The sequence below is a fragment of the Henckelia pumila genome, chromosome 1 (assembly GCF_033568475.1).
Source record: "Henckelia pumila isolate YLH828 chromosome 1, ASM3356847v2, whole genome shotgun sequence".
NCBI classification, from domain to species: domain Eukaryota; kingdom Viridiplantae; phylum Streptophyta; class Magnoliopsida; order Lamiales; family Gesneriaceae; genus Henckelia; species Henckelia pumila.
In genome coordinates this window covers 97,312,566-97,326,849 of record NC_133120.1, presented here as the reverse complement: position 1 = coordinate 97,326,849, position 14,284 = coordinate 97,312,566, and the positions used below count along the sequence as shown (strand labels likewise).

The following is a 14,284-nucleotide window of genomic DNA, read 5'->3' as shown; positions in this document are numbered from 1 at the left end:
TCACTACAAGAAAAACTCTTAAAGATAACATTTTTTACTTGTTGTCATAGGGGGTTTAAAACTGTTGTTGAAGACCATGTTGTTAAAAGTCATGCTCAAAGACAACATTTTAAAACTATTGTCTTTGAGCAAGATTTTTAACAACATGACCTTCGGCACTTAGTCTCGTGGAATGTCATGCATAAATCATATTCATTTATCTTGAAAGGTGGAATTTTAAAAATTCCAATATGGTTAGACCCAACTACTAAAATGAGGAAATTTGCTAAGAATCGTTATTATTTTTGGCATATGGCTTCTTCAGTTGGGAACAAAGGATATTGCAGGGTTACCTGAAATTACATGAATTTGTTACTTCAAATTTTCATTTTCTACGGGTAATCTTATGTGTTTTTGTCTTTTATTTTAATTTGTGAATACGTATCTGAATGGAGGGCATCATCCATGATAGATGACTAGAAGAACTAGACCTGAAAATGCCTTCTTAAGATCGGACAAAGCCCCACCATTATGACTGGTTCATTTGATCTCCCATTTGTAATTCACATATCAACTGATCAGTTACATTCAAAAAAAGGCATGCGTGCAAAAAGAAATAGCAAGACAAATCAATATCGAATCAGCGTTGGTTTCATTAAAAAAGTAAACTGACAAAGTTTGGGAGGAGATAGGTGAGAGAACGAGAAGAACTAGTAGAAATCCAAGAGCTTCGGAATGGGCGCCAACATATTGTATCGCCAGCGGAGGAGCCTCTGGTGACTGAAAATCTCCATCACGTGGCGGCACTGCGGTGGCGTTCTGGTGGATTTAGTTCCTCTTAGATTCTGTTCAGGAGACGATCTCCAAGAGCCTCCAGACGTGAGAAATAATCATAAAAACAACGATTCATGGCTACTGATGTTGTGGAACAAAACCCCTCAAACCATTCGAAATTCCGGCGCCGGACGGAGGAGATATAAATCTTTAAAGTGTGAGGGTCTGAGGGAGGCGAAAACGAGAGTGAGGAAAGGTTTTTTGATCTTTATCTTTTTTCTCACAAGCGTATCATTAATTTAAAAAATAAAAATAAAAGACAACAATTTTAAGATCCAAAACCCGCTTAAAGACAACAATTTTCAAAATAGTTGTCTTTTGCATTTTAACAACATTATTACACAACAGTTGACAAAAAATGTTGCCGTATCCTCTCAAAAATACGTTCAAAGACAACAGTTTTTTTTAAAAAGACAACATTGTTTTAAAAAATTGTTGTCTTTTTAATTGGAAAAACGCCTAAAGACAACATTTTTACCTAAAAATGTTGTTATAGGGTAAAAGACAACTGTTTTAGAATAAAACTGTTGTCGTTTGAGTGTTGTTAATGAGAGTTTTTCTTAGAGTGCATCTTCATTCCTCATGTGACCATCTTCTTCCTCCATTCTATCATATCTTTCTCTAGAAAATATATTTCGCACTCAAGTGAACATCTTCTTCCTCCCACAACCATCTTTTTTGAGAGCCCATCTTCTTCACCATCACACGACCATTGCTACTTCCAATCCAATGTCTAATGAAATAGTTCTTGTAAGTTTGTTTACCTATTTTGCAAAAAAAAATTGTAAAATTTCTTTGTATTAGTTTCTGGGTTGTAATGTTTTGTACGATTTGAAAATATATATGATTTTTCATAGATCAATTTGAAACATATGTGACATGCCCTAGATTAGCGACGAGTAGTTTGACAGAGATGCAAATATATTTGAACATTGTGAATTTAGGGCTTCCAAGGGAGGGGAGGGGCCGGGAACAGATCGAAAATAGAAGAAATGTTTGAAGAAATTTTATGTAGACCATTATTTTTATGTGCAATTTTTTTTTTTTTTTGGCTAAGGAGACCATTGGATTGTTTTTGGAGACCATTAGAAGGTCTACGAAGACCATTTTATTTTTTGCTAAGGAGACCATTGTATGGATTTTGGAGACCATTAGATGGTCTACAAAAACCATTTTTATAACATGTGGAGACCATCTTCTGATTTTTTTTATGTGGACTTTTTTTTTTTGCTAAGGAGACCATTGGATGGTTTTGGAGACCATTAGATGGTCTACGAAGACAATTTTTATAACGTGTGGGGACTATCTGTTGATTTTTTTATGTGCACTTTTTTTTGCTAAGGAGACCATTGGATGGTTTTTGGAGACTATTAGATGGTCTACGAAGACCATTTCATTTTTTATTTGAAACGAAGGAGAAAAAGGAGGGAAAAAAAGGTATCTTGGAGACCATTTTTTTTATGTGCATTGTTTTTTTTGCTAAAGAGACCATTGGATGGTTTTTGGAGACCATTTTTATAACGAGTGGAGACCATCTTTTGATTACGAATAGGTTGAGGCGGTAATTATTTTTTTCTACCATTTAATCTTAAATTTGATATCATTTTAATATTATTTTGTCTTACGAACACAGGTACACTTAGATACTCAATTATCTCCCAAAAAAAAAGGCTTTCAAGTGCAAACTAACAGTTCAAGCACGTTACAAAGAAATATTGGAGATAATAATGAATAGTCTAAATCCAGAAGAGATGAAATTCATGGTAATTAAACAACACACAATTTGTAAATTTAATCATTTGTTCAAAATATTACAAAGCATGGAGTCAAATTTTATGGTATCTTATGGTGAGGATGGGTTCCACGAAAAACGAGGATGAACTATGGTTAATAGTTTGTAAAAGACCAAATCGGTTTTCATTTTATGAATATTATCTGATAACAGGACTGGATTGCAGCGAGACTTTTTCACCAATCCAAGAATGTACTGATTATCAAATCATTTGATACTTTTGATGGTGGATGTGAAGGAAAAAGAAATACTTGTTTATGATTCGGACCAGAGTTGTTACAATAGACGTGAAATACTTATGTTCATGAGGCCAATTGGAGCAATGATTGTTCAGTTGATGATGAATTTGAGAATAACTACAAATAACAAAAAGTGGAATGTAGGTCGACCTAGATCTTTTCCCAGCAACAATTAAGGTTAGTCATACATTACAGCCCCTATAGCTATATTACACCTTACTAAAATAAATTTATTTATTTTTATTATATATCTTAGTATTAATTAGTATATTTTTTCATATTATAGTGGAGAATGTGGAGTATGTGTCATCACGAAAGCTGCTTTGGATTTATGTGACACAAATGTATTAACACTCAATGATGATATATATAGTTGCTGATATTAGAAAGTATTGTACTTTATCTATTTGGAACTGGCTTTGGACATTGAGTGGAAAATAGACATATTATATATTTTGTTATGTTAGAACTTTGTTGATCTTGTTGAATTGAAGTGTTAATTTTTAATATTGTTGTGGATCATATGATGGCTTGCATTGGAAAAATATGCATGTTTAGGTGTTGAATGTCTAATGGTCTCATTGAAGGTCACTAATGGTCTTTGCTAAGGTTTCATGGTCTCCGGTCACTAATGGTCTTATTGAAGGTCGTCTAATGGTATTTGCATGGTCTCTGGTCACTAATGGTCTTATTGAAGGTCGTATAATGGTCTTTGCATGGTCTCCGATCACTAATGGTCTTATTGAAGGTCGTCTAATGGTCTTTGCTAAGGTTAAATGGTCCCGGTCATCTGTAATGATCATTCTACAATGGTCTTTGTTAAGGTTTCATGTTCTCCGTCATCTGTAATCATCGTTCTGCAATGGTATTCTGTCAAGTGGCAATGTCTCGTAATGTCTTTGATAAAGTATCATGATCTTTTAGCACGGTAAAGTGGCATGGTCTCGTAGCACAGTTTCTCAATGGTCTTCTGTATACCATGATATATATTGTGATGCAATGTAACATATTGTAGCTATTTGTCATAAACATGTGATATATTTTATTAGACTAAATCATTTTATGTATGATATATATATTGAGATGCGTCATAAATATATATAATCATAAATATATATATATATATATATATATATATATATTTACATAGGTATACTATGGCATATTGTGATGTACAACAAATCGTAACATACATATCATAACTTACATATGTATATTTATGTATGATTATGAAATATTGTGATGCACGACATCATAACATATAGATATATCATTTACATACATGAAATATGGTACGATATATAGAGATATAGATATACCACAATATATTATGCTGTAATGTAACATATTATAGCTATATGTCATCAACATGTGATATATTTTGTTAGACTAAATGTTTTTATGTGTGATATAATATATATTGAGATTCGTCATAAATATATATATCATAATATACATATGTATACTATGACATATTGTGATGTACAACAAATCGTAACATACATATCATAAATTCATATATTGTAACTTACATATGTATATTTATGTATATTATGACATATCGTGATGCACAACATCATAACATATAAATATATCATTTACATACATGAAATATGGTATGATATATAGAGATATAGATATACCACGATATATTGTGTTGTAATGTAACATATTGTAGTTATATGTCATAAACATGTGATATATTTTGTTAGACTAAATCTTTTTATGTATGATATAATATATATTGAGATGCATCATAAATATATATCGTAATTTACATAGTTATAATATGACATATTGTGATGTACAACAGATCGTAACATACATATCATAAATCCATATATCGTAACTTACATATGTATATTTATGTATATTATGACATATTGTGATGCACAACATCATGATATATAAATATATCATTTACATACATGAAATATGATATGATATATAGAGATATAGATATACCACGATATATTGTGTTGTAATGTAACATATTGTAGCTATATGTCATAAACATGTAATATATTTTGTTAGACTATTTTTTTTTATGTATGATATAATATATATTGAGATGCTTCATAAATATATATATATATATATATATATATATATATATATATATCATAATTTACATAGGTATATTATGACATAATGTGATGTACAACAAATTGTAACATACATATCATAAATCCATATATCATAACTTACATATGTATATTTATGTATATTATGATATATTGTGATGCACAACATCGTAACATATAAATATATCATTTACATACATGAAATATGTATGATACATAGAGATATAGATATACCACGATATATTGTGTTGTAATGTAAAATATTGTAGCTATATGTCATAAACATGTGATATGTTTTGTTAGACTAAATCTTTTTATGTATGATATATATATTGAGATGCGTCATAAATATATATATATCATAATTTACGTAGGTATACCATGTACAACAAATTATTATATATTGTAGATATAATAAATATATATCATAACTTATAGAGATATAATATGACATTCATGACATATATTATATATGTAGAGATATAGATATAACATGACTTAATAAATATTATATATGTTGAGTTGAAATAAGTCAAATAATATATGAATCCATAACAATTTTGGACAACCACCACACAACTTTGGTGATCATTAGAGACTATCAAAGACCATGAAAAACTAAGGTGATCATTAATGACTACCAACAACCATGCAAAACTAAGATGACCATTGCAATGTCGAACGACCATTAGACGACTAAGAAGACCATCATAGACCATTAGAGACCATGCAACCATATGTTGGGCGACCATTGGATAAAGACCATGAGAGACCATCGTGAAGCCAGTAAGACCATCATGAGACCATCAAGAGACCATCAAAGCAATATATCATCACACAGACCGATCTATCATAACGACAACCTCATTTCATTTACGTCTACCAAACTCCCCAACAGAAGGAATATTTATCGTGGGCATCCTGCATTAACAAAAAAATCCTTAACATTTCAATTTTTTTTTGGCAAAACAATTATAAGCTAGGAGACCATTATATAACTATAAGAGATCATCACGACAAGGTTAAGAGACCATCATATAACTATGAGAGACCATCACGACAAGGTTAGGAGACCATCATATAACTATGTGAGCAACAATATTATAGACTAGGAGACCATCATATAACTATGAGAGACCATTATAAAACTACAAATACCATCATATAAAATTGCAGAGACCATCCATGGCAAGGCTTGGAGATAATATATAACTACAAGAGCAAAAATATTTATAGGCTAAGAGACCATCATATAACTATGAGAGACCATTATAAAACTATAGAGACCATATATGACAAGGCTAGGAGACCATCATATAACTACGAGAGACCATCATATAACTACGAGAGACCATTATAAAACTACATAGACCATCCACAACAAGGCTAGGAGACCATCATATAACTATGAGAGACCATTATAAACTACGAAGACCATCCACGACAACCATGAGAGACCAACATTATAAACAAAAAGACCATCACAAAATCTGCATACAAGCTTACAAAAAGACAAGTAGGGCAAAATATGAATACCTACCTTGTGAATGGAGAAAAAAATCACACAAGAAGAAAATAAGACCATCACAAAATCTACATACCTAGCTGAGTGAATGAAAATGAGAAGAGAAGAAGAAATCGAAGTGAAGAAGAGAAACTGGGAGAAAATATATAAGAGAGAGTCAAAGTATGAATTTGACCAATCACGTTATTTAGAATATATAATTATTTTATTTTTCAAAAAGTAGAATGATTAGTTAAGTGTAAATTAAGATAAATGGTTTTTTTTAATCAAAATGGAGGTCATTGACTTAAAAAAAATCTTTAAGGTCATTTGACCAAAATGAAAGACCAACTAAGGTCATTTTTTTAAATGCCCCCAATTTGGATGGGTACATCAAAAAGGTTTTAATAAAAGTGTTTTTTTAAAAAAATATAAAAGATTTTAGAATTTGTTTTAAGAATAAATATGTGATTGACAACAATTTTATAAAAAAAACTTTTTTATTGTTAAAAATGTGTTTGGAAAACTATTTTAGAAGAAAACTTTTAAAGTAAAAAATAATTAATAATATATTTGGATAAATATTATATAAAATAATTATATATTTTTTTTCAATCGAGTGGTTTTTAATTTTTCTTTTCCCTTTTATTTGTATTTGTGATTAATTTTATTTTTTTTCATTTAATAAACTATTTAAGCCATATAAATTCTCATTTAAAAAGTAGAAAGCAAAAAAAAAACTTATAAGTGTATAAATATATAATTTAAATCATACAAATTCTCATTTAAAATGTTGAGAGGAAAAATATCTTAAAATTTCAAAAACTAAAATAGTTAAAGGAGAAAAAAGTTTTACAACTTTTATGGCAACAAGAAATTAACTATAGATGGCTCAAAAAAAAAAAATTAACTATAGACAAGTTTAAAACTAACTAAATCCAAATGAAAAAACAAAAAATGGCCGGTGACCCTTTCCAATGCAGTAAATGGTGAATGATTGGTGGGCAGTACTGGGCACTTTGGCTCGATAGTAGGGGCAAGTAGGGGCGATCCTACAGTGTGACTCGGGCTCTTCCGAAAATTTTTATAAGTTTTACTATTTTATATATATATATAAAAAAAAAATTTTAAGTATTATATTAATATATAAGATTTTACCAAACTATTACATGCATATGCAGCCGAGGTTGGTTAGACCCTTTTTTCTTTCGAAGATAAATAAGGGTTCGAGTTTCTATTAGGGGTGGGTTTTCGGTATACCGTATCTAAAATATTGGTAAGAAAAAAATTCATGCAAATACCGATATCCAAATTTCAAAATTTTGATATGGAAAAAATTCATATTGATACCGTACAAATATCGAAAAAAAATTCGATATACCAAAAAAATGTTTATATATCGAAAAAATTTCGATACGATATCTCAAAAAGTCGGTATTTTGGTTCGATATCACAGCTCTAGTTTCTACAGCATTCATTTCTAATTTTGTTTTTAAATTAATTTTTATTTATTATTTTTAAATTTCCGGCTGTCTCAATACTTATTTCCATTGGTCTCAAAAAATTGGGTTTCTATAGTTTTGTTTTAAGTTAAATTTTTATTTGTTTTTAAATTTCTTGTTGTCTCAATACTTATTTCCTTTGATCTCAAAAAATTGGGTATCTAATTTTGTTTTTAAATTAAATTTTTATTTATTTTAAAATTTTCGATTGAAATTTTTTTATTAACTTTACATGTGGATAATTTACATAAATCAAAAACTAATTTTTTTTAAAAAAAATTATCTTCACTTATATTTTTTTTTAAGATGTACAAAATTAACAAAATAAAAATACTTTGTGGGTTTTAAATTAAATTTTAAAATAAAATGTAAAATGAACCAAAAAGATGTAAGATTTTTATTAAGTTAAAATTTGATTTCGTTAATATTGACAAATTTTTATGGCCTCGAAAACTTTTAAAAGCTTATTGCTATATAAAAAAACATATATATGTATTATGTATTTATTCACACTTCAATATATATTTTTTGATCGCTAATATATTTTTTTTGAGACGCAAGAAAAAATATATGATATACTCGTGTTTGTTTCCAAATTTCAAATAGCAACTAAATGTCAAAAAGTGGGGAAACATCAACTTGTCATCCTCGAATCTTCACCCACAAGCATGAATCTATCAAAAGCATCTAATTCCTAATCGAAATCAACAATTCGTATAAAAAAATAATGTAAAATAATAATCTGAAAATTGAATCCCAATCGAGGGAAAAATAACAAACCCAAATCTTCCAAAGAAATCTAAAAACACCTCATTTCCACCCCCAAAAAAAAAGGGCAGCAGAGGCATAGATTATACCGAAAAATCAAAGAATTCTATTAACAAAAATAAAAGAGGTAAAGTACCTACCATCAATGATTTTACGAAGAAATAGACTGACATCCCTCGCAGTCAAGGAGCGATCAAAATTCTTGGAAGGATAATTCGCACTTAGGGGTGGTTTTTTGGTATACCGTAAAAAAATTCATACCGATACAGATACCGATATCGATTTAAAATTTTGATATTGAAAAAATCCATATTGATACCGTATAGATAACGAAAAAAATTTGATATATCTAAAAAAATGTTTGTATATCGAAAAAATTTCGGTACGACATAGGAAAAATTCGGTATTTTTGTATGGTATGTCAGCCCTATTCGCAATAACCACGCCAATCTCAAAAACAGACATGCAAAAAGAATCATAAGCATTAAATTTAAAAGCACTCAAACACAAACATTTGAGTAGAAAAACGAGAACGTACATTTGATAGAGTTCTTGGGATCACTAAAGAGAAAGCCAAGAGATGAGATTCAAATTACGGATTCCATTCTTCTCCTCAGGTTTGGGCACATATACTCTAAGGCTGCGTTTATTTATGTTGATAGGATTGTGAAGATATAATTTATTAGGTGATTATTAAACTAATTAGATATGATATAGAGTGTTATGGAATATGGATAAATAATAATTTGTTTACTGTGATTGATTACGATTGTGATTAGAATTGCGATTAAACAAAAATTCACAATTTTACCCTTTAAATATAATAGAAATGATTAGAAATAAGGGTATATTTGGAGTTTTCTAATTTTCTTTCCATTTATACAAGTCATAGATTATTTATCCTTAATAAAATTGAGGATTAAAAATCATGTTCAAATCTAATTATTAACGGCCCCTTGAGTTTAGGAATTTTTATAAATTTTTAAGTAAACATGGGATGAATTAGTATTAATAGTCTTATCACATGATAATCACCCCAAATAACGCAGCCTAAGAGTTTTGTTAACTTATAAACCATTAAAGTCATTCATTTTGATACATGAACTATCGGTCAAATGTCAAATTGATAGTACATGAACAATTCAAAAATCGAATCGACCGAAAACAACAAAATTTCATTAAACTAATAATTTTATTTATATTTTTATTTAAAATATATATTTTATGAGAAGATATTTAGTGAACAAAGAATAATTTGGAACCGACCAGAAAAACCGAACAACCCGAACCGACCAAAAAAATCGAACCCTACAACTTCAGCAATTTGACGCGTGTCTGCAGTAGGTCACTCATCATATCTCAATATTACTATTACTCATGCACGCTTAACATAACGATGCTAAAAATTTTATAGGGTCTTTTAAGATAAATGCAGTGAATTTTCCAGATAGAACGATTACAGCTAATTCAATTATGCTTGCCATAGACAAAGGAAATTAACTTTCACTGATCTTGAAAAAATTATATTCACGTATTAGCATCAAGGTGCTAGGCTGCGAAACAAAAAGGAGCCTCTACACTTGTCTGTTAATAAGTACCTGCACTCAAGTAAAATTGATAGATAACTCATACTTGGTAAAAATTCTTTTTAATTAGAAGTCACTAGTTGTAAGAAACGTTGGTTGTGAAGGTCCCGGCAAGAATATGGTAAAGTTGCTAAGCATAAGAACGATTGAAGTCATAGTTGGTCTATCTGCTGGATTTTCTTGCGCACATAACAAACCGAAGTGAATGCAGCGTAACATATCACGTGAGAAACCCAAACTAGCTCGCAATACTGGATCGATCAAATCTTGAATTGTTCCTTGGCACCAATATTTCCTTGCCTGCAAAATATTTATTCTTAAATAAGCCAGCATATAATAGCATAACTTAGCAATATGGAAATCAACATTCTTGATTGAAGGTGAAAGTTGAGGGGCACAAAATATGTTATTTTACTCAATTATATGCAAACTTACAGAAAATTATTATGGAAATTAAAGCAAGAAGAGAAGGGGAGCAACCCTCTTCTCTACAATTGCTCGCGAAGATAATATTTCGCTTCAGTAAATTCGAGAATAAGGCTCAAAAGCATTAAGCACTGAACATTTTCTTACCACACTTAAGAGGTCTTCTACATTCTCTCCATATTGAAATGAGTTGTTTCTTTGGCCAGCTAGAATTTCCAGAATAAGTACACCAAAACTAAATACATCGGATTTGACTGAGAATTGTCCGTGCAATGCATATTCCGGCGGCATGTACGTACCCACTATAAAATGCAAGTTATTAGTATATGTAAGTAAGTGACAAAAAAAGTGTACAACTAATACGAGGTAAATTTTATAAACAAATTTGTCAGTGGTCCGTGCGGGTGAAGAACTCAAGTGTCTAACTATTAATTAAACAAAAATAAAAAAACAAAAATAAAAAATTTCACCCCAACACCTATTGAATAGACATTGGGACCTTTCTCATGCTCCCAAAATGCATGTTGGATCTGTCTCTGCTTTAAAAGTGAAGCAACAGTACTTACTAAGCTCCCACAATTCTATTGGTACTGCCATGAGTTTCATCACCAGCAAAAAGTTTGGCCATGCCAAAGTCTGCAATTTTTGGATTCATATCTTCATCTAGAAGTATGTTACTAGCTTTGAGATCCCGGTGAATGATTTTGAGTCGAGATTCTTCATGCAAATATAAAAGCCCCTTGGCAATTCCTACAATAATCTTGTAACGCCTCTCCCAATCTAAATCGTTCCGTTTGATTGGGTCTGCGATACATGCAAATACATGTTAACATGTGATCACACGAGTAGTGAAAGAGTTAGCAATTAACAGGCACAAAGGACACTGAAGTAATTATACCGAATATGAATCTTTCAAGGCTTGCATTCTGAACAAACTCATAGACAAGAAGCCTCTCATCCCCTTCCATAGAAAAACCCAAGAGTCTAACAAGATTTCGGTGTTGTACCTTGGCCACTAGTAAGACTTCATTCTTGAATTCTACATGACCATGGCTCGAATCAAAGGACATTCGTTTTACAGCTATTTCTAGTCCATTCAGAAGTTTTCCCTGTAATTAAATAATAACATATTCAAATCTTGCTAACATGTACGCTATCTATGTCACAAAAAGTATTCAATTGAAAAAACAGACTGCAAAAGATTTTAAATTGAACCAATATATATATTTGTTTAGGTACGTACCTTGTAAACGGATCCAAATCCGCCTTGCCCCAGTTTGTTAGCATCTGAGAAATCATCAGTAGCAATTTTGATTTGGTGGAAATCGTATTGTAGAAAATCAGCCATATTAATGTCACCTACAGCTTCAAAATGAAAGAGGAAGGTTTAGGGAATTGCTGTTACAGCCTGAAGGTTATATATTTAGGAAAAGGATGAATTAAAGAAAACCTACATCTAACTTCTTCCTCCGGTTTCGTCTTTGTTCGTTTTATCAATAGGATGCCAGCCCATACAGCTGCTATTAGAGACACAACAATTGAAACAACGATGACGATGATGATGTTCGTTCGAGTTCTATTACCATCCTTTTTCCCTGCAAAATCTTAATGAATTCAAATCCAGGAAATTAAATTTCTAAAAATGTTATGTTCAATAATGTTTCTGGTAATCCCTCTCTGATTGATAATTGGCTGAACATACTATATTTTTGGTATCATATTATAACCATATATTAGAAGAAATATTCTTCCAAATTCTAAGAAATAGTTATATATCATCCGATCCGTTACCTGGCAGTGGCAGTGGCAGTGTTGCTGGTGACAATGATGGCGGCAGAGGTGTTATAATTAGATGACCCTGTAACTCTTGAAGCCTGGTCTCATTGTAAAAGGGTACAATTTCATAACGGATAATGCAACTATGAAATAGTATTCTACACCCTATCTTCCCGTAACAACATGGTGAAATATGTAAGAATGCAGTAGATAAACTGATGTGAATCACACAACTACCCAAAGTGATCTATGAAGAACAGAGGGAGGAGAGGTTACGAGAAGAAGGAGGAGAAAGGGAGCTAAATGTTGTCTCCTTTATTTACGTAAAATCTTTGTATTTATACATGCTAGTTCCTCTGCATTATTGGGCTTTCCTAATTACATTCAGTTACTATACAAGACCTATATAAAGCCCATTCAATTACACTCAAACTGTAACAAAATCTTTATGACATGAAGGTGGTCTTGTAATTTTTCGAGACTCCCTGTGTGGTGCTTCCATTTCCACTTCTGCTTCTGCACTTGAACTCTTATCATTGTTATGATATCCCACATTGAAATATTAAACTAATAAAGAGTTAGTTATAAACTCATGAGGCAACCTCACCCAATAGGCAAGCCTTTTAGGATGGGCACGTCATGGATTTATAACCTAACATAAACAACAAGAACAATCCTCAGGCGTACACTGAACGAGTGAAAACAGAGTATCAACATCTACTGTACTTTTATTCCCAGCGGCAACTTTTCTCAGAGAACCACCATCAGCAGCCTGGATACTAATATTGTGCAGTAGGGCATTAACATCCGCAAGAAAATGGCGCGGACTCGAGACGTTCAGCGTATTATGCATGCAGTACCCTGGATATTCCGCCAATATGCCGAACATAGATTCATTAGAGTACCGTAACATGCAAAATTCATTCCACATAGCTGACTGTTTGGAATTGGGGCATGATTTCACCAGTTCATTGGCAGTCTCTTGGATACAGTCACGACATATATCAAGCTGAACATCACCTCTGCAAAGCACGGAGGCGTAGACCGTATCCGGGTTCTGGCCCAGGGAGGCATTGTAGAATCCATTGATATCAATATTTGTAGGGAGAGAGGAGAAGAGAGTTTGGAGATTGGACTTGTATGTGCTGTTACTTGAGTAATTGCCGTTGTTAAGGCACTCATTAACTATTTGCGCTCTAGTAATTTCGAGATTTACAAGGTTCATGGCAATTAAGAAACCGACGGCAAGCGGCCGTCTTTGAGAAATCATGGTTGCGTGATATGAGTTCTGTCTATTTCGAACTTGCTTCCATTTATTGGGACGCTATCAACGATGACAAAGTTCTAAAAACTTCGGTGGTTTATTATTTTGAATGAAAATGTTTTTATAAATACGTGTGTGTGTGAATCATATCATTTTGTTTAAATTGTGACTTAAAATAATTAAAATTATAATACAAACTAAAAATGTTTTTTTCTCAAGCTTTGCGTTTTTCAGAATTTGTTGGTTCCTAAAAAAATGCTACGTTATTGATATTAATTTGCGCTACACCTAAACCTCTAGAATTAATTATGAAGAAAACAGTGAAAAATTGTCACATCTAATTATATATTGGGCCGGGAATTATTTAAGTAAATAACTTTTGTTTGATCATGATTTTGAAATATAATTTTCTCAATTTTTTTACGTTTGTTTAGACTTTCTATTTTCTTTGTATTTGAAGGTCATTTTGCAAAAAAAAATCAAAAAAAATCAAAAAATGTTATGAATAAACAAAATTTGTTTAACCAATG

At 31.2% G+C, this 14,284-nt stretch overlaps 1 protein-coding gene across 1 annotated transcript; it reads right to left on the bottom strand.

Moving 5' to 3' along the window:
* Positions 1–1,434: 1,434 nt before the first annotated feature.
* LOC140870139 (cysteine-rich receptor-like protein kinase 15) lies at positions 1,435–13,760 on the bottom strand. The gene is made up of 10 exons (XM_073272994.1): positions 13,145–13,760; positions 12,506–12,697; positions 12,169–12,309; positions 11,958–12,079; positions 11,613–11,823; positions 11,281–11,518; positions 10,862–11,012; positions 10,380–10,588; positions 9,022–9,080; positions 1,435–1,577 (listed from the first exon to the last, which is right to left on the bottom strand). The coding sequence occupies exons 1-10, from the start codon at positions 13,758–13,760 to the stop codon at positions 1,435–1,437; spliced, it is 2,082 nt and encodes a 693-aa protein (XP_073129095.1).
* Between the last annotated feature and the right edge of the window lie 524 nt (positions 13,761–14,284).